General features: G+C 44.2%; 5 protein-coding genes and 1 pseudogene across 7 annotated transcripts; 2 read left to right on the forward strand and 4 right to left on the reverse strand.

Moving 5' to 3' along the window:
* Window positions 1–1,363: 1,363 nt before the first annotated feature.
* On the reverse strand, window positions 1,364–5,411 carry LOC127773412 (flap endonuclease 1-A). 2 transcript variants are annotated; one of them, XR_008017567.1, is made up of 17 exons: window positions 5,319–5,411; window positions 5,065–5,181; window positions 4,576–4,634; window positions 4,435–4,494; window positions 4,306–4,359; window positions 4,148–4,196; window positions 3,994–4,041; window positions 3,735–3,800; window positions 3,520–3,570; window positions 3,321–3,440; window positions 3,165–3,249; window positions 2,970–3,051; window positions 2,633–2,741; window positions 2,499–2,555; window positions 2,354–2,419; window positions 2,214–2,268; window positions 1,364–1,718 (listed from the first exon to the last, which is right to left on the reverse strand). XR_008017567.1 is itself a non-coding variant. In XM_052299475.1 (17 exons), exons 1-17 carry the CDS (start codon window positions 5,328–5,330, stop codon window positions 1,647–1,649), a joined length of 1,143 nt encoding a protein of 380 aa, XP_052155435.1. In that variant the 5' UTR covers window positions 5,331–5,411; the 3' UTR covers window positions 1,364–1,646. The 2 variants fall into 2 exon arrangements, 1 of the variants encoding a protein (XP_052155435.1); XM_052299475.1 differs by having other exon boundaries at window positions 2,373–2,419.
* A 171-nt stretch (window positions 5,412–5,582) lies between these two features.
* On the forward strand, window positions 5,583–6,685 carry LOC127773890 (uncharacterized protein At4g29660). Its single transcript, XM_052300111.1, has 2 exons — window positions 5,583–5,911; window positions 6,391–6,685. Exons 1-2 carry the CDS (start codon window positions 5,729–5,731, stop codon window positions 6,523–6,525), a joined length of 318 nt encoding a protein of 105 aa, XP_052156071.1. The 5' UTR covers window positions 5,583–5,728; the 3' UTR covers window positions 6,526–6,685.
* Window positions 6,686–6,795: 110 nt separating this feature from the next.
* LOC127773877 (chaperonin CPN60-like 2, mitochondrial) lies at window positions 6,796–11,530 on the reverse strand. Its single transcript, XM_052300096.1, has 17 exons — window positions 11,371–11,530; window positions 11,129–11,275; window positions 10,825–10,984; window positions 10,201–10,376; window positions 9,878–9,973; window positions 9,669–9,773; window positions 9,173–9,259; window positions 8,997–9,086; window positions 8,747–8,827; window positions 8,584–8,652; window positions 8,445–8,522; window positions 8,237–8,332; window positions 8,050–8,149; window positions 7,825–7,928; window positions 7,637–7,742; window positions 7,393–7,471; window positions 6,796–7,304 (listed from the first exon to the last, which is right to left on the reverse strand). Exons 1-17 carry the CDS (start codon window positions 11,434–11,436, stop codon window positions 7,199–7,201), a joined length of 1,746 nt encoding a protein of 581 aa, XP_052156056.1. The 5' UTR covers window positions 11,437–11,530; the 3' UTR covers window positions 6,796–7,198.
* Window positions 11,531–12,510: 980 nt separating this feature from the next.
* On the reverse strand, window positions 12,511–14,356 carry LOC127773878 (uncharacterized; annotated as a pseudogene).
* Window positions 14,357–17,383: 3,027 nt separating this feature from the next.
* Window positions 17,384–20,630, reverse strand: LOC127773881 (uncharacterized). 2 transcript variants are annotated; one of them, XM_052300100.1, is made up of 3 exons: window positions 19,753–20,630; window positions 18,131–19,234; window positions 17,384–18,018 (listed from the first exon to the last, which is right to left on the reverse strand). In XM_052300100.1, exons 2-3 carry the CDS (start codon window positions 18,844–18,846, stop codon window positions 17,994–17,996), a joined length of 741 nt encoding a protein of 246 aa, XP_052156060.1. In that variant the 5' UTR covers window positions 18,847–19,234; window positions 19,753–20,630; the 3' UTR covers window positions 17,384–17,993. The 2 variants fall into 2 exon arrangements, with proteins under 2 accessions (XP_052156060.1, XP_052156058.1); XM_052300098.1 differs by having other exon boundaries at window positions 17,384–19,234.
* A 111-nt stretch (window positions 20,631–20,741) lies between these two features.
* LOC127773882 (SWR1-complex protein 4) lies at window positions 20,742–27,927 on the forward strand. Its single transcript, XM_052300101.1, has 17 exons — window positions 20,742–21,005; window positions 21,097–21,192; window positions 21,518–21,583; window positions 21,664–21,723; window positions 21,807–21,863; window positions 22,163–22,292; window positions 22,813–22,880; window positions 22,975–23,067; window positions 23,172–23,219; window positions 23,581–23,718; window positions 24,175–24,285; window positions 24,437–24,532; window positions 25,678–25,749; window positions 26,627–26,681; window positions 26,777–26,811; window positions 27,290–27,415; window positions 27,507–27,927. The coding sequence occupies exons 1-16, from the start codon at window positions 20,892–20,894 to the stop codon at window positions 27,365–27,367; spliced, it is 1,317 nt and encodes a 438-aa protein (XP_052156061.1). The 5' UTR covers window positions 20,742–20,891; the 3' UTR covers window positions 27,368–27,415; window positions 27,507–27,927.

Raw genomic sequence — 27,927 nt, forward strand, 5'->3', positions numbered from 1 at the left:
TCTCCAATCTCCGACGATCCGCCGCCGGGTCGTCGTCGTCTTGGCGATAGTGTTGGGAGTAGTGGACGTGGAGGCGCTCAAGCGACGGCGCCGCCGCCTCGACGACGGCGCGGATCCACGTCGCGTCCCAGCGCGGCGGCACGTCGGCGACCAGCAGCCTCCTCAGGCTGGGCATCTCCAGGAAAGGGCTCTCCGGGACGACCCACATCTGAGGCCCCGTGAGACGCAGCGCGAGATCCGTCACGTTAATGGCGGCCCTGCAGAGGTAGCCGAGCGCGGACAGCGCGGCGTCGCGCTTGAACCTCTCCTGCAATGGCTGCAGTCCGGGGGATCCCCTTCCATCTGGCCGACGCGGAACGCGACGGTGGCGCGCGCGAGGCGCGGCGCGGCGTCGGCGTCGGGGCGGTACAGCTCCACGCTGTTCTGGACAGCGACGAGCGTCTCGAGGCTGGGGAGTCCGTGGAGGAAGCGTACGCTCATGTCGCCGCCGCCGACGACGACGAGCTCCCGGAGGTCCGGCAATGGCGCGTCGATCACGACCTTGGAGTAGCGGCATCGGCAGGAGACGAGGTGGAGGGCTCGGAGCGACGGGCAGCTCGCCACGGCGCGCTCGTAGACGGCCGCCCGCGTCGTGCGGGGCAAGCCGCGCAGGACCAGCGTGGTGAGCGCGTCGAAGCCTCGGAGATCCGGAGGCCGGCATCTGGTGAGCTCGAGCGTCCTTAGCCGGGAGCCGTGGGGGTCGTCGCTGATGCGGCCGTCGGGGAACCTGTAGGCCGGGTGATCCAGCTGCGCCGACGACGACGACGTCAGGAGAGCGGCGGCGACGTCGAGGTGCTCGACGCCCCACGCGTCGACGGCCGTGGTGATCAGGCGGTTGATGTGGTTCGAGCTGTTGGTGTCGATGAACTCCACCGCGAGCCTGTGGACGCTCCGGCGCGGCGTCGACGGCGAGAGCTCCTTCATGCAGGCGGCCATGGCGCGCATGGCGCGGCGCTCGTACCGTCTGATGACGGCGTCGTACTTCTTGCCGTAGTCGTACACCCAGAACGACCTCTTGGCCTCGTCGCGCCGGCGAAGCTCTAGGTAGTAGTCGCGCGGCAGGATGTCGGCGACCCTCAGATCGAGGCTGGGCAGCTCGCGCGCGAGGCCGGCCCAGCGCGGCGGCGCCGAGCGCGGTGCGGGAGTTGACGCGGCGCAAGATTTCGCGGAGCACATCGTCCGGGAGATCGCTGATATTGCGGTGGTACTCGTCCGGGCTCCGTTCGGTACCCTCCTTGTTCATCATCTCGCTGGGATGGGAACAGTGGATGAGCGAGCGGTATGCGGGCTCGGCTCGCAGGTTGCGATTAAATAGAGCCCCGTGTTACGGAAACTGTCCGGGATTCCGAATCGGAACCAGTTAATTTTGCGCGGCAAAGCCAATTTTGTTGGTTCTTCATACACTACACAGCAACCAAACCAACACTACAAATCCCTAGTAGAGAAGAGAGACGTACTACATAGATGAACTAGTATTAGACGAAGTTCTGGACTTCTGGTTTACTAGGAACATAGAAAACATCAGATGGAGGATGAGTTACAAACATGGGAGTTAAAATTGAAATGACACGTGCAGGAGGTCTTGTTGATGAATGGCACAATCGAACTTATTTCTTCTTTCCTCCGGCTCCCTTTGTTTTCTTGTTAGCGACTGCTTTGGTTGGTTTTTCTGAAGTGTCCTGCCATTATATCATAGAAACAAATCATGAGACATAATATTGCTACAAAAATATAATTATGGCCACAACATTTGCAAGCCTACATATAGTATAGCACTATGGTTGCAGTTTTACATGGAACAGTACAAGATCTGCGAGAAAATCATGCCAAACAAGGCTATAACCTTCTCATAGTAGAAGGATTTTAGCATGGCTTACAAGATTCAGCTTTGGCTATTGTATCTGCCTACTTCTGGCTGCTTGCAAATATATTGTTGAGTACTGGTCTAATGGACATATTTTTATCATTCATCTGTGATCTGTTATTTGGCAGGTACATTGGACAATCAAAACATCAAACCACGTGATTCAACATTGTTAGTTGAATGGACAGATAAAGTACGCAATTCAATGACATGAATTGGTTGTATATCATGCTACAATGGATGAACCTGGAGAAGGCTAAAAGTTCTAAATTTAAGCACGACAAGATTGATGGCATTCAGGTGAAGGTACCTTTCTTTTCAGAGGCACTGATGTGCTAACAACTGGCTTGAAGAAGGATTCGAGCCTGGTCACATTAATTCAAGAGTTGGTATGGTTTAACAAATGATATAGGCATGCAACACTCTTAGAACCAAAGTATAAAAATGTACCACAATGCTCACGTCTCACCTTCCTTGGGAAGATTTGTTCTTGGCAAATTTAATCTTCTCTATGGCCTACATAAACCGGAGAAACAAATTGCTGATAAAAATATTTCAAGAATATAACATAGTAAGTCAGAAGAAAAGTGCATGCCTTTGTCACTCTATCTTGGTTGAAACCATTTTCTTTCACCAGAAACTCTACAAGACCCTGGAGAAAGAATTAAAGTATTGGGACGACATCACTTGTAAAATTTGAATGCAAGGAAAAAAAGGTGACAGGCATACTTCCTCATCGGGAGCATTCCATTTCAGCTCAGGAATATCCAATGTAACATTGGGTTCCTTGAACAAGCGTCGAGCTTCTTGATAAGGCCAGTCCTCAGGAATCTGATATCTGCAGTAGGCGATAGATATGATCAAAATTTAGCACAAATTAGCATAGGAAATGGTCTTCATCACATTACAATACATCATTACATCTAAGTAAGATAATGCGACCAAGAAATGAAATAAAGTAGCACATATAGAAAATTTTGGGCTGCCTTTGCCACACAGCTGATATACATGTCTCAGTTGAGTTCTCAGTCAAGTGGGAAATATTCAAATAGTTCAAAAGATTAACCTGTCTTTATTTATGTTTTCCAGAATGCTTTCTATGGACCCATGTTGACGAATAAGTTTCAGAGCTGTTTGACCTCCAATACCTAGCGGACAAGCACACATAGTTGGTTAGGAAAAAAAGTTTGCATGGACAGAAATTCAAGCAAGCAAGAATTTATAGGAATACTACTCATGAGAAGAGGGAAAGCAAAAATACCTTTAATGCTATCACAATAGTCACATCCAGATAGGATGCACAAGTCAATGAATTGGTCCATAGTGAGTTCAAGCTCCTCCAAAACCTGCAATATGAAAATTGGTCAAGTGTGTACAACATCAGTGTCTGTACCAAGCAAATCACAGTGCTGCATACTTTCGCGACTTCAAATTCCATAACTGGAATTTTCTTGGAACTTGGATCCATCAAATGACGAAGAAACCGTGGAGCTCCAAAAGTAAGAGAGTCCATATCTTCTGATGCAACTGCATAAACCTATAAAAAAACAGTAATTAATAAAAATGGAAGCAAGAGATGGAAACAAGAAGGCAGAAGTCCACTATGTTAACATTACCATATCATTTATGCAAAGTGCAGCACATTCTGCTTCTGCTTCACATGGCGCCTATTGGTACCGGAAAGAAGATGTCTTTGGATGAGATTGAGAGCATGCCAAATACATGATAAATCATAGATTTTATGCTAGCATAGTAAAATAAACAAATCCAACGATTATATATTGACTCATTCCCTGAAAAAGCATGTGGCACCAAAGAAAATTGGATTTACCTCTACAACAGGAACCCCCATAAGTCTTAATAGTCGTTTACATTCTTCATTGTGCTGCTTCGTGACCTGCTCAAGGAAAAAGAAGATGCAAAGATAAGGTTATTCTCATACTTACCTTTTTTGCATCTTCCATATCATGTTATTCAAACCAACTGTTTTCATTGATATTTTTCTCAGCGAATGAATCTGTTGTCCCCCAAACATCATAGATTTTTTTTTTACATTTCTTTTAGTGTGTAAGATCAACCCCCCTTCTCACCTTCACAGTTCTCTTGCTGAATTTTTCAATTGCGTCTTTATCTCCTTCCTGCACATTAAAAGTCATTTCTCTGGGGATCAAGGAAGGAAGGAGAACAAACACAGGACAGAACATAATAGAACATTGTAAATAGCACAACAAACTGTTAGCTCACCTCTACTGCCTCTGTTAGTTCTTTGGTGGCATCCTCCCTCTTCGAGTACCTGCAGAACATGCCATGTTAGAAACAGATAATAGCCCAAAATGGGATATAGGACAAGTTATAAGTAGCAGCAGGAAAAACAATCTAAGGATGAAAGAAACATATCATGCCTTTTTGCGAGCTCTTGTTTCTTCAGATCAGGAGGCTTGCCGTCAAAAACATATCTGCATGAGTGTCACAATTTTAAGTGTATTTATATGGATAATTTCAATAACAACACATGAGGAATTTGGGTTTACACTGGCTTGATTCCTGCCTCCAGCAACCTTATTGTCCGGTTGAACATACCTTGCAAATGACTGCACAGCAAAAAGTTCTAACTTATAAAAGAATTAACAGAATCCTAGCACTAGAAACGGTGTAAGATTAATATTTAGAACCTGGTGACTTCACCGGCCTCGTTCGTGAGGGTTTCCATCCCCGTCCTTCCAACTACAATCTATACAAGTAAAACATAAAAAGCTGTCCCAACTTATAAAGCAGTGGGTAAGGATTTCCTAATACCTCACCAAAAAATGTCAAGCATTTGCACACAGAACATATAGTGAATGTAATATGGAATTGCTATGCTCTACTCCCATTTTTAAAGCAAAACATCCAATGCTAGAGGTGTTTAGTTTAATGTTAATAAATATAGCCGACCAAAGAAGAAAATATGAGGCACAATGGAGGTATCCCAATTTCACCCAACCCGATTTGGTCTAAGAGAGCAATTTGAAATGAGGAATCCTTACAACACTGGGCAGTTAAATAGAAAAAAAATACAATCTCTCTCGCGCAATCAAAGGCTTAAGAAACCCTAAACCCCAAGTAAGTGAGCACATTTCAAAGCCAACTCGCAGAATGTGAGAGGAGACATGGGGGCATACGAGGAACTGGTAGATGCTCATGCTGGCGTCGACGGCAATGCGCCGGCCGAAGTAGCTCTCGAACTTCTGCTCCTTCATCGCCTTGGGCGCATTGTCCGCCAAAAGCTTCGTCAAACCCTAACAAAAAAAACCCGCACAAAATCGAGACGAAAACCCATCACGAATCGGCCGCAAAAACAGCTACAACCCACACCACCGGTCACAAATCCGAACGAGGACGGCGCGGCACCCCCCCCCCCCCCTCCCGCGCTCACCTTGATGCCCATCTCGCCTCCGACGGATGCGGCGAGCGGCGGAGGCGGAGGCGGCGGCGGCGGAGACACAGAGAGAGAGGTCGCGGGCTATTTCGAGTTTTCGTGCTCGGCCCCCCGCCTTTGCGTTTTCACGTCCCGTTCTCGGGCCGGTCTGGGCTAAGGCTGGGCTGGGTAGAACCGGTCTAGTTGGGCCTCGAGTACGGGCCGGGTCGGTCTTAAATTGGACTGCAACGCAACGTGCGGCCCACGTGATCTGCAGTCTCATTTCGGTCCAATTGAAAGCCTAATCAGGTGACGTGCTGAGCGGTGGCGCTGTTCTTTGCCGGTGGCGGCGTTGCAGAGGCTTGCGGCAGCGAGGGGACGGAGGCGGAGGCGGAGGCGAGCGGCGGCGGCGGCGAGGGGAGAGAGGGATGGCGAGGCGGTTGTGGAGGTGGTACGCGGACCGGCAGTTCAACAGGTGGGAGAAGACGGTGCTCTGGGACATGGTGGAGCCGTACCGCCCGCCGCGCTCGTTCGCGCCACTCATCGGCACCTACGTCGCCGCCTTCTACACCGGCGTCGTCGCCTCCGCCATCACCGAGCAGCTTTACAAGGTCAGGATACTCTAGGAACAAACCGCTCCTCCACTCCTCCCCCCTCCCTGCTTCACTCCTTGTGGTTGCCCTCGGTGGGGCTTCCGCGCATAAGGTGCTCGACGGAATGCTTAGGCCCCTTGGTCTCGAAACTTGGACATGAATTTCGCATGCTTCAGTGATCAAAGCTCTGTTTAGCATATGTTCCCGTATGGTATGATTAACATGTACTCGGTAGTAGTAGCTAGCTGGATCACAACAAATTTTGGTTGCATACTTTGTTGAACTGATTAGGAGTTTAGGACTGTCAATTTACCCTACAAGCAAGTTTGGCCAGGTTTGATTGGTGATATATATATAGAATCAGATCGCCCTATTGTCCTATATGAATCAGGTTGTACAAAACAATGCAAGCAATATACCTTTGAAATAACTAGGATTGGCAATTTGACCTCAATTTACAGTTGCTTTTGCCTGATTGTGACCGCATTTTGGAGCAGGAGAAGTACTGGGAAGATCATCCGGGCGAGGCCGTGCCGCTCATGCCGCCCAAATTCTACTGGGGGCCATGGAGGGTGATGAACGGAGAAGTTCCACGCTTTATGCAGACACCAGAAGAGGCGAAACCGGCATAAAATCTTCAATGATCACTGAATCTTTTAAATGTTGCATGTCTGTAAGGACACGATATGTAGTGTTTGTTGCGTGAATAAACAGTTTGCCCCCATCGATCTCAAGGCAAGTAGAGTTAGATACGATCTATATTATACGGTATAAACGGTTTATTTCCCCTTATCCCCTTATAATGAGAAATTGGAAGTGTTCATGAGTCATAAATCTTCACTCCTTGTTTGTCTACTTTGCATTTTCGCCTTCCCGATAACAGTCGAGTTGTGATGTGTTTGAATCAGTTCGTGCGCACATTCAAGGAGATCAGGGGAGAATAATTCGTTCAGGTGGTCGGACAAATGGTGGTTTTGCGCAGGCAAAATTATTGCCAAAATGCATAGTAAAATATTGCAGCTTTCACAGTATCAATTTCACATATGTAGTAATCTACAAAATGAGGTGCTCCACATTAGTTCAGTTTACATCAGACGGATTCCCAATTCCCAAGTTTAAAATAAATTATATCTGTAACGTCTTTCTCCCGGGCCGTGAAATTCTGTAGAAATATTAAGTACTACTACTGCCTTTCACCACGAAAAGACAAATCACGTCATATAGCTTTCAAAAAATCACCCCTTTCATTTGAGGGGCACTGCCTTACATCAGGAGAAGACATATCATAAATCATGTTACTTGCTCTCAAAAATCCATCCCGCTCATCTGCGGCATCCGACTGGCCATTCTGGCCTTTGCTGCTGGGGGCTCAGCAACAGCTGCCTCTGTCGTTGTCATCAGCAAAGAAACACTGAAACAAAAACACAAGTTATTAAGCAAGTGTGGAAATTTTAGTAATGCAAAGGAAAAATAGTAATCAACTTAAGGAACGTGCGTACCTTGATGCATCTTGTAGCGCTGTTCGGATGACTTTCACAGGGTCGATGATCCCAGCCTTAATCATGTCAACATACTCCCCTGTAGTTGGCAAAGAGCAGGAATCAGCTAATGAATCATAAAGATTACTATGCTTTTGAAGGCATATGGATAGCCTTTTCAAGGACTATCTAAACCGCAATAAAGGAACTCAACATAATTTTTGTTACAGCCAGTAATGCCAAAACATAGCTAAACAGCACAAACCTCTTGCTGCATCATAGCCCAGATTAAGATTATCTTGTTCAATTAGCTTCCCAATGACCACACCACCATCAATGCCAGCATTTGCAGCTATAGTCATCAAAGGAGCCTACAGAAATTCAGAGATTATTACATGTTTAAGAAACAAGCCATCAGGCACATGAAACGCCAAAACCAATACAGGAACTAACCTTCAAAGCATTCTTGATAATTTGAACTCCAATCTTTTCATCCTCATTTGCTGTGATAATCTTGTCAAGCTCCTTGGTGGCATACAGAAGGGCAACTCCACCACCTGTTTGAAGTTCCAAATTGGCACAAAACATATGGACAAGTTACACGAAAGCAAAACATCAAGAAACAAGTTTAGGAAAAAAAATACCAAAGTGGAAAAAATAAGAAAACCGTCACTACACCTGGTACAATGCCCTCCTCCACAGCAGCCCTTGCTGCATGTAAAGCGTCTGTTACCCTATCTTTTTTCTCACCAACTTCAACTTCACTAGCTCCCCCAATCTGCAGTCAAAATGGATATCCTGAGAGGAGCAAAGTGGGGAAAAGAAATACAGTGAAACATCACTGTGCACCTGAAAAATAACAAACCTTGAGGACAGCAACACCACCAGATAACTTTGATAGACGTTCTTGAGCCTTTTCTTTGTCAAATACAGCAGTGCTTTTGTCCATTGATTCTCTAAGCTGTTAAGGGCATTCACATAACAAACAATTTAATTTCTATCAAAGGAGAATCCGGCCACTATTATCTAGATAGTTGGGATGAAGGTCAAGAGTGACAATTTTATTGCAGCACCTGTTGACACCTCTCCTCTATCTGCTGTTTGTCGCCTCCACCATCTAGAATGATAGTATCATCAAGGGATACAGTAACCTGTAAAGGAAATTCTCACTGTCTGTTTCTCAGGTGAAATAATTTGTGAAGATTGACAAACCTTTTTAGCAGTGCCAAGCATTTGTAGTTCGACTTTACCAAGATCAAGACCTTGGTCCTCGCTGACAACCTTGAAATTAAATTAAACGAAATAAGCAAGCCAATTTCAGTCATATTGTATCACTTGTGTTTAAGGACTTTTATGGTTGTTGATCATGACTGACCTCTCCTCCTGTCAACACAGCCACGTCATCCAGATTGGCTCTTCTGTTTTCACCAAATCCAGGAGCTTTGACAGCACATATCTATAATCGATGCATGATAATTACTAATTTACCAGAATATCAACGATCCATAGCTCTAGCTTGAAGAAGGTAAGAAGCTTGCACTTTAACTAACAACGGACACATATCATCAAGCAGCTTGTATACGCAATTCAGTATTGTATACAGTAGGACCAGTAGTTAATATCACCTTTAATCCAGCACGATGCTTGTTCAGAACAAGCATTGATAGAGCTTCTCCCTCAACATCCTCAGCAATGATGAGAAGAGGCCTACGATTCTGCATACATGAGACACTGGTTAGTACTAAACCAATTTACCATTGCCATATTCAAAAGAAGCTGAGACATTATGGGACATAATCACCTTGATAGACATTTCTAAAACTGGAAGAAGTGAATTCATCGTTGAGATTTTCTTGTCATGAATTAGAATAAGAGGATTTTCTATCTCCTGCACAAACATAGGGATACATGAGATCGTCTCAGACCATTATTTGGAATATTCCATGCCAGTTGATACAACTCTCATATATATTTTCTCTGCTCTCATCAGGTCTTTTCTGGGTCTAAAGCTATCTAAGAAACCAACTTAACAAACAGGAAATAAAACCTTGCAAGGATAAGCACCCTGAGTCATCCTATAAGGTCAACACTAAGAGACATAATCTACTAATGATTATATCAAAGTGGCAGAAAACCAAAACCAATCAAAATACACAACCTGACTCAATTATTACTGATGTGATCCACTTCCATGCATATTTCCATCATAAAGTCAAAGCAAATGAGGGAATGTAGCGAACTTTCTACAATGTAGTTCATGCTGGATTCACTGATTTGACCAAGAAATACAGACTTACACACTTCTGAGTCTTCTGATCAGTCACAAAGTAAGGAGATATGTAGCCTCTGGAAAGTTTCATTCCCTGTACCGCTTCAAGCTCATTGTCTAATGTCTTGCCATCCTGCCAATTTCCAAAAATAAGTTGCAGCCTAGGTAAGTAGGTATTACCAAATAGAATGATTCTGCAGTATGAGGCTAATAATAAAAGCAGCACTTGGTACTCACAGTAATAGTAATAACTCCATCCTTTCCAACCTTTTCCATCGCCTTTGATATCAAATCTCCTATTTCCTTTTCTCCATTTGCAGAAATAGTTGCTACCTGGTTTACAGAAATATGAAATAACATATTCTTAAGCATGCAAGAATGCGGGATAATTACTATGGAAAGTTTGCAGTAATATAGAGTCAAAGTGATTATTTAGCTTATTTACAGCAGATGCAAACAATAACTACAGCAAAGATGCATAAGCAACTCAATATGGTTTATACAATGTAGCTGGAGGGAGCAGAGAGATCAAAATACCACTCCAAACCAGAGCATCCCACCTGATTTATTTCTTCTGAGGAGTTGATAATCCATGCTTTACTTTTGAGGTGTGTAGTGATAGAACTTATGGCCTTGTTTATGCCATTACGTAAGTCCATAACATTGACCCCTGCTGCCACAGCCTTGCAGCCTTCCGTAAGAATAGCCTGTGTAAGTACAGTTGCACAAGTGGTACCTGTTACCCCATACAACCAGAAATGCAGTGAGTGACACTGAATATTATATTCATGCTAGTAATTATGCTATTCATAGGGTTGATAATGTTTGTGATGAGGCCCCCAAAAAAAAAACAGAACATGAAAACCACACATATCAGAAACTATTGCCGCCATTATCCACTGTGAGAACTTAAGTCACTGAGCATCACACTCAAGTGAGTTTACTTAAGAATCAATATTTTGATTCATGCTATCAGAATTTACCTATCCTGACGACACATTCATTACTAGCTGACAAGAAGGATTAACACATATAGCAGAAAAAACAGATTAACAATATGCTTGTTTGCATTGAGTAGGCTTACAAATCAAACGGGATGCTAATCTTCTATGCTCAAAGCTCAATCGAATATATAGTTCATATGGCAGCTCAAGTAAAGTAATTTCCTAGAGCTCGGTCCTTACCATCTCCTGCGACCTTATTAGTAGCTTCAGCAACTTGCTTCACCAGGTTTGCACCAACATTCTTAGCACTGTCCTCAAACTCAATGCTTTTTGCAACCGTGACTCCATCCTTTGTGACTTTGGGAGCTCTATGGGATCTCTCGATAATCACATTGCGCCCCTACAACGACACAGACAAACACGCCCATTCAGTCGCCAAATCGAGTGCGAAAATCTAGCGCTTCCACCACTAGATCCAGCCCGATCGCTGCAACACTCTCCCCAACCAATCCACGCATCTCGGAGTCTGTCAGAGAGCACGAACCTTGGGGCCCATGGTGACCTTGACGGCGTCGGCGAGGTCGTTCACGCCCTGCAGCAAGGCGGCCCGGGCTCCGACGCCGAACGCCACCTCCTTCGCCGCATACCCTCGCGCCCACAGCCGCTGCTCCCCGCCACCGCCGCGCGACAGCTGCCTCGCAAGCAAGAGTCCCCGTCCGTTAGCGTCGCCCGGAAGAGATGCGTCAGGTGGGAAGGAGGAGGAGTCGGAGGTAGCGCGCCGGTTACCTGCTTCCGCAGCGCCGACGAGGACCTCGAAATCGACGACGCCGCCGCCGCCGCCGCCCGGTACATGGTGGTGAGTACTCGCGATTGCTCCTTCCTCCGGCGGCTTTGCTTGCGGCTTCGCAATTTCGATTCGAGAAGAGAGAGAGAGGGTTTTGCTAGGGAAGAAGGGTTTTGGGTTCCGGAAGCTTCGGCTCCACGTACGGTCCATGGGCCTAAGAAGTCCAATGGGCCTAGGTCCAGTTTGACAAAATGACAAAATGGTCCCCGAGACCCCGACTTCTTGCTTTGGTGACTGATATCACTGGTGAAAGAGACAATCCATTATATGCCACTGACTTTGTCACACGTCTATAATTTGCTACTGACTCTGTCATGTTCTACAAGATGCCATTGACTTTGCTTAACTTTTACGATTTACCATCGCCGTCCGGTTAACCTCCGTTAGCACTGTACAAATTTGTTCAAATGACCAAAATACCCCTAGGACAAATTTGTACAGTACTACAGTACTACAACATTAAATCTATATATAGTGAAACATTATGAGTACACTAGGTGAAAACATTTTTGTGGAGACACGTAGCAGGTGGGGACATGACAAATGGTGGGGCCCAAGGGGCACACGTGCGCGTCTGTGGGGGAGTGCTTGATTTTGCTCCCCCCGCCAGTCCACCAGCAGAAGGAAAATCGGCTTAAATTAGGCAAAAGTAAAACTTGAGAACGAAACTGGATGGCAGGTAGAAACATAAGGCTTCAACTAAATACAAACGGATATGTATAAATAAAAAAACAGAGTTCGTGCAAAAAAAATTTATAAAAAGTAACACAAATAAATTAAGAGCAATATCTTTTCGCTTATACTTAAAAGCCAAAATTTAAATTTTAGAACAAATTTTTTTAAGTTGATTTTGTGGTTTTCTTCATCATATTTTATTTTACAACATTTGCTTTTGAATCGCTAATAACATAAATAAAAATGTCTTTTTTTTTTGAATGGTCAGGCCGTTATCGACGTTTTATATATAGAAGAAGGTGTCTCGTTTTAATGAGGAAAAGAGAATAAACAATACAGTGAAGTGAACAGTTACTTAGGGAAAACTGGGCTAAAACTGTATAAAAAAAGTTTTACCAGTTTAGTTGCTAATAAGCGGTATGAATGCGCATAAACATAAGACAAACAGTGACTCCGTAAGATCAAAATGCATGCAGTATAACTTAAAGCCTTGTATACAGGTAACTTAAAGCCTTGTATACAGGTAACACATTAATATAAGAGATCACTCTAGAACTACTTGAACTGAAGTGAACTGAAGTTGTGGAGCAAGAATCTCTATGGGCAAACTGGTTCAGAATCTGGGATCTCTCCTCATCACTCCAATGGTGTTGCTGCCTCACGATTTTCCAGTCCCAACGCCCCATTTCTTCAACACGCCCATATCTAAACAGAGCAACAAGCTGCAATGCCGTTGATACTTCCATCACAAAGTTAACAAAGTAAACCTGTCTCTCTGTTCCCTCGAAGCCAACTACAACCAACTCCTTCAGCTTTTCATGATGCAAAGTGGATGGCTTCCAAATGATTTCATCACCATGCTCATCATCCCAAGGGGTAATATGGATGTGAAGGCTCTCCAGGCATGGTGCTGCTTCGAGTAGGAGCCGAGGCCAAGAGACATCCCATGATGAAGGCACATCAGCAATCAGGAGCCTTGTGAGATTAGCCAGCAACAATGAGGGGCAAGATGGCACGAACCATCTCCCATATCCAGTGAATCGTAGGACCAGGTTGGTTATGTTCTTGGTGAATCCAAGAAACCTCTCGATGTTCAAGTCCCAACCAATACATAAATCACGCAGACGATTAATGTAACCATGGCGTAAGTTCAGGTTCATGTGCATAACACGCGAGAAGGAGGAGTGATGCTTGTAACTCACCCAGGTCTCCCTGATAGCTATTCTCTCGAGCATCCCAAGAGAGTGTAGCGCGATGACGCTGCAGAACTCCACGGTAAGCTGCTTGATCCCTGACCTGGGGGCGTCGATGACCAGAATTCCCTGACCCACCCAACGGCATGATTTGAGGTGTAGAACTTGCAGCTGAGGGCATGAGCTGATCACGGCTTCGTAGGATGATTTGGGCATGGAGTTTTGCAAGTCTTGCAAGGTCAATTCGGTGAGAGCTTGAAACCCCTGCAATGGCGGAATGATGCAGCCTCCTAGCTTCAGGCTTCTCAGGCGGGACTTCTGATTGCAGAGACCATGGTGAGGAAATCTGTGGACATCCGGCGGTATAGACCAATAAGCAGATTTGGCGAAAACCTCAAGATCCTCGACTCCCCAAGCGTCCAATGCCTTGGTGATCAATCGGTTCATAAGATCGGTGTAGTGAGTGGCAAAGAACTCCACCCGCAGCCTGCCGATCCGACGACGACGACGAGCTCGGCCGGCACGGTCATGGCTGTCATCCGCGTCGAGGAAGCTGCCGATGGAGGCGGCCATGTTTCGCATGGCGAGGCGCTCTTGCCGCTTGATGGTGGCGACGAGAGCCTTGGCGTCACCGTTGTACGCGATGGTTTTGTGGAGTTGGACGGACCGGTAGTAGCGCGGCGGGAGTACGTCGCCGACCACGAAATCGAGGGCGTCGAGCTCGCGACGGAGCGGGGCCCAGCGCGTGGAGAGCATCGCGGCGGCGAGCGCGGCGCGGGTGTCGAGACGCCGCAGGATGAGGAGGAGCACGTCGTCGGAGAGGTCGCTGATGCGGTCGCCGTCGCAGGGCGCCGCCGCGGGTGTCCGGCGTCGACGGAGACAGTACAGCGCCGCCGCCGCCCCCCCTTCCTCCCAGCGGCGTCTCCGTAGGTCGCGGGATCCCGGTGGCGGCGCCGGTAGAACGCACCTTTCCTCCCCTTCCTCCTAGCCATGGCGGAGGAGTGTCGCGGAGGGCGCGGCGGCGAGGTTGCCTGAGATCGCAATCGCGGCCGCGGCGGCAACGAACCGCACGTACCAGTAGCGAAAAGCGACAAGAACTCTTGCCCTGATGTCAGCCCATGTACACATAGGCCCAGTAGACTTCTTGGGGCTGCTATAGGTACTGTACGGATGAGAATATGGAAAACTGGGTTTACTTTTAGTTCATTTTCTAAATTTTACAACTATGGTTTTTTTAAAAATCAAAGTGAAAATCTGGATTGTTTGGGGAGCTTCTGGCAGAAAATAGGCCCTATACTAGGAAATCAGATGAACTGCTGCTGATTTGCTGAACATGAATTTAGTTAAAAAAAAAGTTCAGGAATTTACTAGAACTTGGTCCTTACCATCTAATGCTATAACAATCAATATTTTGATTCATGCCATAAGAATTAACCTATCATGACAACATATTCATTACTACTAGTTGAGAAAAAACATTAACCGCACATAGCGGAAAAGACAGGTTAACACTATGCTCGTTGGCGAATTGGCATTGAGTACGCTTAGAAATCAGATGGACTGCTAATCTGCTATGCTCAAAGCACAATCGAATAGATAGTTCATATGGCTACTCAAGTACAGGATTTTCCTACAACTCAGGTCCCATACCATCTCCTGCGACCTTATTAGTAGCTTCAGCAACTTGCTTCACCAGGTTTGCACCAACATTCTTAGCGCTGTGCTCAAACTCAATGCTTTTTTGCAACAGTTACTCCATTTGTGACTGGGTCTTTGAGAGACCTATGGGATCTCTCAATTATCACATTGCGCCCCTACAACGCAACACACAAGAACACCCATTCAGTCGATAAATCAAGTGGGGTACCATATCACATCTGTCTGTAGCAATAGATATGATTTCAATGTTGAAATTGAGCATCCTTTTACTTCTGAAATGTGCCAGTATAATGATTAGATAGCTCTTGTGGAATGTACAATGATTAGATTGGGGGGCATTGGGAAGGCAAGCAACAGCTCCATCAATTTCCTACTCGTAACTCTTCAAGATTTAAACAAAATCAGGTCAATAACAACCCTTCATTGTAAATAAAACTGAGGGGTTCTGTAATATCAATGGACTCGTGCGCTTAAGTATTGGTAACAGTTCAATAAGACTAAAATTGCTTGCCACAAAAATGATACTTTCTTATTTATTGAAGTAAACACAGTCGTTATCCCCAAATAAAGGGTGTCTGATTATAATTAACTTACTTATAGTCATTAAGCAATTCAAACTAAAAATGAGATCCAACAAAGCATATGCAAGAAAATTGAGCTACCACTGCACACTTAATTAGTTACAAGTTTCTTCTCTGGCATATGTTATCCTAAGCCAAAAAAATTGAGCTAATCCCAGTTTTCTTTGCTAGCTTATATTCAACAAAATAAAATGATCTAAACTCATATCACAGTAATAGAAAAACGACAACCAATATCAACGACATCCAAATTCTCGCTAATGTTTTGTTATCTATTAAATTTGATTGATTGAACACTGGATCATAACAGCTTCAGATGCATTGCTGAAGGCAATACTACTAAACACAACAGTGGAAAAAGTACACTATCATAATCTACTCTATAAGGAGATGGGGACTTCAGTGCGATCGCGTTTGGGAGGGGAGGAGCCAGGGATATAAATTTGTATTTTGCAGTGAACAAAGATTTACTAGTTATTGGACAAGGCATTACCACAGATTCATCTGCTCACCATACAACCAATCTGCAAGATGCTCTCTACCATTGTGACCCTCTCACTCCTGCTGTCCTGCACACACACACACAAAGAACAAATAAAAAGAAATCAGATAATGGGGATTCAAGTCAAGAAACAGAGATCAGCAAAGACCAAGAAGCCAGATCCATGAAAGGATCACAACTGATGGAGACACACATATTTGCAGCAGGCACAAAATCCCTGGGCAGAAGGGGGTGACGTGGTGCCGGAACTCACCTTCAACATAGGCCAACAGGAAGGGGATGGTTTGCAGCCATTATTGGAGACGTGGAAGCGTGAAGCCGTGCTGTCCATGCTCAGCTATTTCTGCAAGGCCAACATGACAGATCTCATGCTGCGGCTAACTGGACCTCAAATGTGGGTCACGCCGGAGAGTCCTTTCTTAGAGATGCCCAGCCTGAGGAAGCTGCTGGTCGTGGACATGCCGCCGCGCTGGGATGCCACATGGATCTGTGCCCTTGTTGAGGAGGCTCCATCGCTTGAGAGACTCCACGTCCACTTTTCCCAACGTTGTGAAGACGATGATGAGATGGCCGTTCGTCGGAAGTTGGAGATAGTGTGGGAGCAGGAGCCCTCAAGAGCACTGCATTCTCATCTGGAGGAGTTGGTGGTCATTGGTTTTCAGATCAAGAAAGAAAGAAAGGTTCAGCTTGTGAGGCATATCATGGTCGTTGCGCCGTGTTGTTCTGCTCAAGCATGAATATGTCAAGGACAAGAGGCTAGGTGAATAGGAGATGGTAAGCCAGAAATATACCTGGAGTGACGAGGGGAAGCTCACCGTGCAGGAGCAGATCAGACAGGTGGTTTGTTGTTCAATGGACCAAGTTGAAGCGGTCCTAGAATGAAACTAAACTGCACATTAGTTAGTTTGATTTTATCTTTTATAAATGATTCTAATGAATATCCTGTACACGGAAGTCGTTAATTATCAAGGCACATCCCCTTGCACAACAAAATATGATCGATGACTCAGTGAGACATTGACCCCATTGTCATAAGAATCTATGAACACTAATCATCTTGTTCACGTCAGTTACAAAAGACATACCTCTCATGAAACTTATGACTTGGTGTCCTATGATGCAAAAGTAAAACTTGAGAACCTCTAAAAAAATGTAAAACCTGAGAGAAGAGGAGTAGAGAACAAACAGAAGGCTCCACTTAAATACAAAAGAACATGCATACAAGGCATAATAACAAAAACAGAGTTACTGTAAAAGTAACTTACAAAAAGTCGCACAGAAATAAATTAAGATCATAATGCATGCAGTATAACTTAAAGCATTGTAAACAAGTAACACACTGACATAACAGATGCATGCTTTATAACTTAAAGCCTTGTATACAAGTAACATAACAGATGCATGCTTTATAACTTAAAGCCTTGTATACAAGTAAAACATTAACATAACAGATCACTCTACAACTACTTGAACTGGAGTTATTGAGCAAGAATCTCTATCAGCAAACTGGTTCAGAATTTGGGCTTTCTCCTCATCATTCCAATGGTGTTGCTGCCTCACAATTTTCCAGTCCCAACGCCCCATTTCTTGAACATGCCCATATCTAAATAGAGCAACAAGCTGCAATGTTGTTGATACTTCCATCACAAAGTTAACAAAGTAAATCTGTCTTTCTGTTCCCTCGAAACCAATTACAACCAACTCTTTTAGTTCTTCATGCTGCAAAGTGGATGGTTGCCAAATGATTTCATCAAAAGAATCGTCATCCCAAGGGATAATATGGATGTGAAGGCTCTCCAGGCATGGTGCTGCTTCAAGTAGGAGGCGAGGCCAAGAGACATCCCATGATGAAGGCACATCAGCAATCAGGAGCCTTCTGAGATTAGCCAGCAACAACGAGGGGCAAGATGGCACGAACCATCTCCCATATCCAGTGAATCGTAGAACCAGGTTGGTTATGTTCTTGGTGAATCCAAGAAACTGCTGGATGTTCAAGTCCCAACCAATACATAAGTCACGCAGACGATTACGGTAACCATGGCGTAAGTTAAGGTTCATGTGCATAAGATGCGAGAAGGAGCAATGCTTGTACCTGACCCAAGTCTCCCTTATAGCTATGCTCTCAAGCATCCCAAGAGAGTGTAGTGCAATGGCGCTGCAAAACTCCACAATAAGCTGCTTAATCCCTGACTTTGGGAAATCGATAACCAGAATGCCCCGGTCCGCCCACCTGCATGACTTGAGGTGTAGCACTTGCAACTGGGGGCATGACTTAAACACATCTTCATAGGATGCTTTGGCCACGGAGTTTCGCAAGTCTTGCAAGGTCATTTTGGTGAGAGCGTGGAACCCCTGCAATGGCGGAATGATACAACCACCTAGCTTCAAGCTTCTCAGCCGGGACTTGTGGGGCTCAATGCAGAGACCATGGTGAGGAAATCTGTGGACAATCGGCGGCAGAGACCACTCAGACCAATATGCAGGCTTAGCAAAAACTTCAAGATCCTCGACTTCCCAAGCATCCAATGCCTTTGTGATCAATCGGTTCATAAGATCGGTGTAGTGAGTCGCAAAGAACTCCACCCGCAGCACACGGGCCCTCCATCGAGCTTGGCCAGCACATTCATCACTGCCATCCGCGTCTAACAAGCTATTGATGGAGGCCGCCATGTTTCGCATGGCAAGGCGCTCGTGTCGCTTGATACTTGCAACGAGAACCTTGACATCAACGGGATACGCAGCAAAACCAGCCGCTTGGTGGAGTTGGATGCACCTACGGTAGCGCGGCGGGAGTATTTCACCGACCATGAAATCGAGGGTGTCAAGCTAGCGCAGGAGCCGGGCCCAGCGCTTGGAGAGCATAGCGGTGGCGAGCGCGGCGTGGGTGGCGAGCCGCCGCAGGATGAGGAGGAGCACATCGTCGGAGAGGGCGCTGATGCGGTCGCCGCCGCGGGGAGCCACCTGTGCGCGGCAGCGACGAGGCCTATCCTTCCTCCTCCTCGCCACGTCGCGTAGGCGCACGGAGATGCTCGCCGCCGCAGGCCGCGGGCGTCTGGCGGCGACAGAACGCACCTCCGGAGTTGCGAAGGGTGCGGTGGAGTGGGTGGAGGGCGGCGGCGCTGGCGCCATGGGCGGATCCATCTTGGGACATGGGGGTTCAGTTGAATCCCCCAAACTTTCTTTTGTAGGTTCAAGGCTGTGGAATTAAGAAAATAATATAAGGGCCTGTTTAGTTCGCGAAAAGAAAAATTTTAGGTGTCATATCCGATGTTTGACCGAAGGTCGGAAGGGGGTTTTCAGACACGAATGAAAAAACTAATTTCATAACTTGCCTGGAAACCGCGAGACTAATCTTTTGAGCCTAATTAATCTGTCATTAGCACATGTGGGTTACTGTAGCAATTATGGCTAATCATGGACTAATTAGTTTTTTTAATCTATATTTAATACTCCATACATGTGTCCAAATATTCGATGTGATGTTTTGAGAAAAAAAATTGGGAACTAAACCAGGCCAAATAACGTATGATTGATTGAGTTTTAATTATTACAAACTTGAAAAATAGATTAATATGATATTTTAGAGCAACTTCCATATAAAAAGTTTTCGCACGAAACGTACCGTTTAACAATTTGAAAAACGTGCAACGAAAATCTTAATCTTCATCCAACTCTTATTAGAGAAAAGATCAGGACCCAGCTATGGATGCTCACCAGGACGACGTCACCTCCCTCTTCCCTGGGCTTCTCCCCTGCACTCTGCTCGATGAGAGATTTAATAATTTAACACTCCTTGAAATGGGTTTTGATTATTTGAAATCCTGGCCCACTTTCATTCACTCAGATAATCTCATATGTCATTCTCACAAGTGTCAACAAAAACAATTGGACAATGAAAAAAGTGTTAAATTATCAAATTTTCCTGCTCGATCGGCACAGGTGAGACAATACGGGAAGATTTTTTTTTTTTTTACGCACAGAGGATGGGGGAGATTCTCGACGCACAAAGAATATATTTTTATCGTCTCCGTCCCAAAAATAATTACTACTATATTTGAGAGGGTAATATGCAAGTTCCCTCTGTCTCCCAAAATAAGTTATTATGAGATATGGCATATTCCCTATATCTTATAAAAAAAACTCATCCTTATATTTCCATTGAAAGTTTAGTACTAATGTGAATTACCTAAATGCCCTTCACCCGAAGGGCAGTTTCCCAACGAGGCAACGATCGAGACGATGCTAGAAGCAAATAGAATCTCATCCCCAAGCGGCCGGAAGACGCAGCCTACCAGAGAGAGAAGGTGCGTCTACCAGAGAGAGAAGGGGAGGGGGAATTACCGCCGGTGTTCGCCGCCGATTCAAACCCCAGCTTCCACGCCCAACGATCGAGAGCAAACAAGCAGAATCCTACCCACCCCAAGCGGCCGGAAGACGCAGTCTACAAGAGGGAGAAGGGGAGGGGGGCATTACCGCCGGTGTTCACCGCCGATTCGCCGGAGCGCCGTGAGGGGTGGCGCGTCTCCTCCTCCGCTCAGCTCCGCGCCTCGGCCTCGCTGGTTCGCCGTGAGACACAGGAAAGAGGAAATAAAAAAAGCTACCGTGCCAAGAAGTCGGACTCGGACTCGGTCTAGCAAAGGCCATAAGAAGTTGGGCCGGCCCAATATGACTAGGCCCATACAATCTCAGGCTTTCCCTTCTCCAATCCATCTCTCTCGCGAGGCCAAGTTGAGGTAGAGCTCAGCTCGACGCAACGCAGACGCAGGCGGCGGCTTCGGCCTACCTCGATCTCTCTCCCATGGCGCACTAGACCAAAACCCTAACCCTAGGTCCGCCTCCTCCGTCCGGCGGCAATGGACGCGAAGGACATCCTCGGCCTCCCCAAGACCGCCTTCCCGTCCGTCCAGGAGAAGAAGCCCCGCGCGCCCAAGGAGCCGCAGCGGAAGCCCGATGGCGTCTCGCGCGAGGTACGGCGCGGCCTAATCCGCCATCCTCCCGCACACTTCGACCCCGCGTTTCTCGTTGCTGCTGAAGTGCTGATGGTTGTTGATGATCCAGGTGTACGCGCTCACTGGAGGGGTGGGGATGGCTCCACTCATGCCGACCATCGAGGCTTCGCACCTGAAGCGGCGACCAGCTGTTGAGAAGGAGAAGGTGAGCTGATATGTGCTGAAAATTTGATAACTCTAGTAGAAGCACATGAACTGAGCTGAGAGTTTAGCTACTCGTATACTTAATACCTATTAGGAATTAGGCATTAAGGGTAAGGTGCTCATGGGATTAATATGGGACAAATGAAATGATGATTTGATCATGTGCAACTTCTGTTTTGAAATTGGTGGTCAACCCAAATAAGCAGATTGAATCCACCTCACATATTCATGTCCATTGAGTCATATGGGTAATTGCAGCAAGGTGTTTCGTGCTCCCATTTTGATGGAGCTTGTACTAAATCTGACCATTTGAAGTACTTCTGCAGATAGCATGGCAGTGGCTACCTTTCACGTCCTCTGCACGGACTGACAACCTTCAACTTTACCATTGGGTCTGTTTCTCATGAATTTGTAGTATGGCATACATATCTTAGAAAAAAAAACTCAGAAAGTCACCCTTTTGATCTTTCAGGTTAGAGTTGTAAATGGTGCTCCACCCACTGGTGACTATCACTTTGCAAAATACAACAAGGTAAGAAGTATATTGTGTTGGGTACATCCTTCATATCCTGCATTGATGCTTACTCAGTTTTTGCTTGTTTTTTCCTATTGCAGAAGGCGGATGTTCTCAAATACACCGATGAGGAGTATGAGAAGTATTTAACCGATCCTGTAGGTACTAGTTGCAATAATAAATTTTTATAAATGCTATGTTTGATCTTTTGTTGAAAATCTTATATTGCTAAAAACCTTCTGTGGATATCATTGCGCTCTTGAATACAATTGATAACAATGTTGGGAAGTTCGAAAATTATACATAATTATGTTATCATCTCATCTTTATATGCTTGTTATGTGGCATTTGAGCATTCATTTCGAATAGTTGCAAGCCTTTGTTTGAAAATATTATATTTGCAAACAATTTTATTGAAAGCCCTTCTATAAATAATCAGTTGTTGATTTCATTTCAGGCATGGAGCAGGGAGGAAACAGATAAACTATTTGAACTATGTGAACGCTTTGACCTTCGCTTCATAGTAATAGTTGATAGGTTCCCAACTGATCGCAGCATGGAGGATTTGAAGAGCCGTTATTATTCTGGTACCTTATATCTTGATATAACCTCTATGCTTAGATAGTGTCCACCACAGAAAATTCTCCTTTGTTGTTAATTTTTAATGTTCTACACATGCATTTACTTGGTCAAAAACCAACAAGTGATTTACTGTGGTTATCATATCCATTTATTTTCCCATTCAATATATGAAACAAGAACAATTAGTAAATTGTCAGCTCCGTAACCGTTCCACCGAATTTGTTTTTATCATAACAGCCAGAATATTGCTCACATTACTTATGTATAATGGGGACTTAAGAAAAGGTTACACGCACACAAATTGATATAAGCAATATTCTGGTCATTGTCCCATTATACATCCCCTGCCCTTCTTTTATGAGAACAAGGTGATTGCATGGCTTGTTATTTAGAATAATCAGTTAACTGCTGAAGCTGCCAATTATTATATTTCAAGTTTGGTATAATTCTATGCTCAACAATTCAGTCTGTGCATTACTATTTGCTTTTGTGAATTCTACACCAGTATATTCTTTGTTATTGCAGTTACTCGTGCTCTTCTGATTGCTAGAGCTCGGTCATTTGATGAAGTTGCTGGTAATCCCCTTGTGAAGGTACATGTTGATCTAACCTATGAATAATTGAGTAATTGTTTTCTTATTATGTTTGCCCTTGTACTTATTTCTGTCCATATGGGTTTCTTCTCAGGAAACATTCAATGCTGCTCATGAGACCGAGAGAAAGCGTGCTTTATCTGCACTTCTCTCCCAGACAAAACAGCAAGAACGAAAGGATGCTGAGGTGAGAAATTTGTTGATGATAGTATTATGAGCAGCTGACTTGTGCAGTTTATCATTCCTTAGATTCCAATGTTTTATGTCTGATTACAAGTGTTACCTTTTCAGATTTTAGCAGAAGCAAAACGCATTATGGAAACTCGTGCTGCTAGCAAAGTGAGTAATCAGCACATTTAATTCCATACATCTCACCACAAAAATAATCTCAAGCAAGAATGTTCTGGTGGCAATTTGCATTATATTGCAAATAATGAGTTTTTTTTTAGAATTCCTTCTGTGATGCAAGAGATGTCAAATCATCTAGATATCCATGAGACTCCGATCTGTTCAAGCAAATAGCGCTTAGCCTTTTGGGCTTTCCCAGATGCCTGCTGTCATGCAGGGATGATAGTGTTGTTCACTAATAAACCTTATGAATTTTGATGGTAGTTAGTTTGAAGTGATATAGTCTGCCTGATCTGTCTGATCAGTGGTCTGGAATTTACATGTCTCTAAGCATTTGAGGCTTTGTCTATAGCATACTGAGGAAGCGGGAGCACTGGCACACTTTGATAATGTTGATGGTGTATCTCCCTTGAGCAACACACACCCATTGTCAACTGCTACACTTCCAGCTGCAGCAGTGAATAACTCCATACCTGCTTCACTGCGAATGGTAACTCTGAAACTATGGATTGTTGCTTTCTGTCTCTTATATTGAGCTGCCGATGAGTTAACATTTTGTTTGTTACAGTAGACATTTTGTTCTATTTATTTAAAGCTAACCATATTTTGCCCCATTCTGTGGAAACCACATTGTCCTATCCTTCATCTTACCATGCCGTAATGTCACTATTAAACTAAGTGTAAAATTATGTTTCCTGAGCAATTATAGCATGTCCCATTTATTCCTGAAAAACAAAGATAGTGTAAGTTATCTTGCTCATTGCATGGGAGGTGGCTGTTATTAGGATTGTGCCGAACTCATCACAAGCAGACCTTATGTTAATTATATTACTAGCGGTCTTGTTCTCATTAACTGTGGATGCCTATGAATCACATGAAAATTGGTATATCACTCTTCACACTGTTCTTTTTAGATGTTTTTTACTCGCTATACATTCTTTTACAGCTTCGAGTGTATTTGAGAACCCAAGCGCTTGATCAAATGGTCCAAGCAGCAAGTGCCTCGGCGGGCCTTAGAGTTATCAAAAGGGTTGACCAGACTTTACAAGACCTCGGGGTTTGTTTCCTAGACATCAATCTGTACTTGATATGCACCGAACTGATGTTGTTCAAGTTCTTTTTGGGTCTAGTAGGTTTGCAGTGCATTTTCTTTTATAATTTAATAACACAATTAGATACATGAAATTGTATGCATTGTTTCTCTGTAGGTGAATTTGAAGCCCAAGGTCCCGACGAAAGCAGTTTGCGTCGAGCATCTTGAACTACGGAATGAGATACTTACACTGCTTAACTTACAGAAGCAGGTACATTTAGGAAGCTTGCGATAACCATGCTGCTCCTGAAGTTAGCATTTCTTAGAGTAGCGATTAGCCACATGCTTTTAATCTACAATTTGCACTTAGGCTTCCATCCCAAATGTATGCACTGTTTTATTGAAGCACCTATTGAAGAATATCATTAAAAGATGGGAAATTGATGATAAATGTTGGTTATAGCGATTTACTTTCTTGAGAAAATTAGGTATATACAAAATATCTTCCCTCTTTAGATACCATTGTAATTGAAACAGTTAGGTTCACTTTAATAACTTCACAAATCTCCTCCAAGTACCTTCCCTTGCCTCCTATCGCTCCTCCTAACGCATAAACCAACCCCTTCCCCATAAAGAGCAGGCTGACGTAATCCCCAAGCACCTTGACCCACCCTCCCTTCCCACCTGCTTCTCTGCTGAGAGCACACGCCACTGTTGTCCCCAAGGAAGTTCTATCACAAGCAAACACCTTCCTGTTGATAGAGTGCCAGCACTGCTTGGTAATTTTAGCATTCTAGGGATATATGTGGTATTACTAGGAATTAGATGCAAGCATTACAACTTCACTAAGCTTGCACCTCACTTGTAGAGTTCACACGATCACCGTTACAGCGCAGTCATCCAGAAGGACACCATGAGGTGTGTATCGTGGTAGCACGTCCAGATTTCGTCTGATAGGTGCTCTCTCAAATGGTATCGGCAGTGTTGTATTTGTAGATAGTGTCATGCCTCGGCAAATAGGTTCCCCATTAGGCCTTGTTTGGCTTAGCTTGTTGCCATTCAGAGGTCACCGCTTTATCTAAATCTTACTAGTACTATCTTCCAATGCCAATAAAGTGTACCACGAAAGATAAATGGCATATACTCAGATAGTGCTAAGGTGGTGGGTCTTTTGGTAGAGAAACCAAAATTTCCAATAATGTGATGGAATTGAACCAAACCCTTATGGAGAGATGACAAGAGGCAATGGAATGGTATTTTGAGGAAATTTTGAAATTTGGGTGGTATTAAAGCGAACTCATTTATTTCAATGGTGTATATACAAAGAGGGAAAGTTTTTATGGTATATGCCTTATTTGCTCTAATTTCTTTCCTTTCATCTAATACATCATTATCTTTTGCCTTTCGTGTTAACAGCTGCAAAATAAAGAAGCTGAAGTTTCAGCTAACAGAGAAAATTCCTTTACAGAGGCACCAAGCACACCTAAGGTATATTTCTACATAAATGGACCCCCTTCACAGAAGTATGGTAACTAGCTCTTTCTCTAGTATGCTCACTTTGGAATGTTGGAGTGCTTTAACAGCTAACAGAACTAGAAAATCTTAGTGAGATCTTTTTGAATGAATAAAATGTGGGATAGTAAGGAGGGACTTAGCATCTATGACTGATAAAGAAGAAAATTGGCGAGAGAACCTGTCTGAGAGGACTTGAACACAGGCTGGCCCAAGCTCCTGGCAGCTTCATGACCACTGGGCTACAATGCTGTTCTTATAAAATCTTAGTGAATTCTTAACAGGATAGTGCCAAGCAGTGGCAACTGAAGCTCACTTTCAATACATGAAGATTTATGCCTGTGATATTTATATTAATTTAAGGGAAAATCCATAAACACTTCCATAAGTGGACAAAGTATTCACTCGGGGGGTGTTTTGGGACATGGGGGGCAAAGTGAGAAGGCAGGGTTTTTCAAACTTTCCCTTGATTTAAGTAGTTTGCCTAAGAGCCCGTGCATTGCAATGAAAAACAAATTAAGTTTCTAGCTTATTGAATCAATCAATAAACACTTATTTAGTCTAAGTAATACTATGATTTTTCTTATTGAACAAGTAGATAATTTTGAAATTTGGGGGGAGCCAATAGTGAAATGGGGGAGGATTTGTTGAAAGGTGGTGCAATAGTATAGATTGTGGGGCCCAATTTTAGTGGTAGGGGTGGTGTGGGAATAGACACCACCACTACCAACATTTTAACTAGTGTAGATAAAGAAAACTTTAATCAGAACCAGTTAATATGAGTATATGATTGAAACAAAAAGTTTATTAAACTGTTAGTTGCTCTTTAGCTAATAACATTGTTTGTTTGCAGCGTGCTAATAGAGATGTTGACAGACCCTTTGTTCCTGATACTGTTGGGTTTGCAGGTAATTTGGAAAAATACATTTTGGTTTGCTTTCTTCTTGCCTCTTCAATCTCATCAGGGACTACTTATACTTTTTTTTGTTTCATGTTACCTCAGGTGAGAGAGCAGGCAAGCGGGACCACAAGCGGAAGGTTTGTTCTTTCTCATCCTCTCTGTGATGATGTTCTTAATATAGTTTCATCTTTAATGTGTGTCTGTGGGACATCCTGCTGACCTTCTAAATATCTAGTTTGAGGGGAGACAAAATTGAATTGAGACATAGTTCAACTGCTCTGATTTTCTGAAATCTATCCATTTGTACTTTACCATCCTGATAGGACATGCAGACAGGAACTATATGTTGAATTTACTTATGTGTGGCAATACCATTTAAAACATCAAACAAGATGCTTCAGTGTGTTGGATCATCCAGTATCAAAATGAAGTGCAATCTCTATTGTTAATGGCCATTTTGGTTGAAGTTGACAGTCATATTCTTGCTGTCCTAAAATGTTTGCATTCTGGAATGCTCCATATTTTAGAATTCAATCAGGGACTTGTTTTCTTCTATAAAACTATATGATTACTTTTACTTGGTTTTATCATTTACATTTGTAACATTTTCGCCAGACCACTGGAAGATTTATAGATGCACCTCCCTCACCACCCCAGTCCAAGAGGCCTCGGAAGTTGAAAGCATCTGATTGATGAGTTTCAGATTGAGCTGCATAGAATTTCAACAAGCCAAAACCCCTGGTATGCCTTACTGGCTTGAATTGAACTTGCACTTGAATACTTGATCATTTGTTGCTCGCTTCATGGTTGACAACTGGACCTTGTGTTTCAGATAGTGCTATGGATCAACTCCATTCTTGCTTGGAAGCTTCCCGGCGTGCACTTTCACCAAGAGTTTGCTCCCGTCGGTAGAAGCCGTTCTTGGCTTTTGTCTGTACAGTGCATCTGCCCTGAGAAGGTTTTCTTCGTACTCCTCGTTGGAAGATGAGACGAATCAGGTGGAAGCAGCTGCTGGCGTCACTGAGAAGTGATCGCCTTGAGCCCTTGACGTCTCCCCCTACTCAACGAAGAGTGTAACTGTTTCTTTTGTTTGTTTGAGCTGTAGCTACCGTTTGTAAAATGAGTTATCTGACAATACCGTGTTTGTTCAAGTAGAACTGTAACACAACTGTTTACACCCAATCAATCCTGTAATCTTGGACAATTTAACGAGGAACCGGGATCCCAATGCAAACCTGAGCCTGGTTTCCATG

This window comes from Oryza glaberrima, chromosome 5 (genome assembly GCF_000147395.1).
Source record: "Oryza glaberrima chromosome 5, OglaRS2, whole genome shotgun sequence".
Taxonomy (NCBI): domain Eukaryota; kingdom Viridiplantae; phylum Streptophyta; class Magnoliopsida; order Poales; family Poaceae; genus Oryza; species Oryza glaberrima.

Excerpts from the sequence above, each read along its gene's own strand:
- LOC127773881 (XM_052300098.1), bottom strand. The coding sequence starts at position 18,846 with ATGGTCGGTGAAATACTCCCGCCGCGCTACCGTAGGTGCATCCAACTC.
- LOC127773882 (XM_052300101.1), top strand. The coding sequence starts at position 20,892 with ATGGACGCGAAGGACATCCTCGGCCTCCCCAAGACCGCCTTCCCGTCC. Across the intron at positions 21,006-21,096 it reads CCGATGGCGTCTCGCGCGAG|GTGTACGCGCTCACTGGAGG; the intron begins GTACGGCGCGGC and ends TTGATGATCCAG. Across the intron at positions 24,533-25,677 it reads TGCTTAACTTACAGAAGCAG|CTGCAAAATAAAGAAGCTGA; the intron begins GTACATTTAGGA and ends TCGTGTTAACAG.
- LOC127773877 (XM_052300096.1), bottom strand. The coding sequence starts at position 11,436 with ATGTACCGGGCGGCGGCGGCGGCGGCGTCGTCGATTTCGAGGTCCTCG. Across the intron at positions 9,260-9,668 it reads ATCAGAAGACTCAGAAGTGT|GAGATAGAAAATCCTCTTAT; the intron begins GTAAGTCTGTAT and ends ATGTTTGTGCAG. Across the intron at positions 7,472-7,636 it reads GGGCTATGATGCAGCAAGAG|GGGAGTATGTTGACATGATT; the intron begins GTTTGTGCTGTT and ends TGCCAACTACAG.
- LOC127773412 (XM_052299475.1), bottom strand. Across the intron at positions 4,495-4,575 it reads GAGGCCGGTGAAGTCACCAG|TCATTTGCAAGGTATGTTCA; the intron begins GTTCTAAATATT and ends TTTGCTGTGCAG. Across the intron at positions 1,719-2,213 it reads CAGTGCCTCTGAAAAGAAAG|GACACTTCAGAAAAACCAAC; the intron begins GTACCTTCACCT and ends ATATAATGGCAG.
- LOC127773890 (XM_052300111.1), top strand. The coding sequence starts at position 5,729 with ATGGCGAGGCGGTTGTGGAGGTGGTACGCGGACCGGCAGTTCAACAGG. Across the intron at positions 5,912-6,390 it reads TCACCGAGCAGCTTTACAAG|GAGAAGTACTGGGAAGATCA; the intron begins GTCAGGATACTC and ends ATTTTGGAGCAG.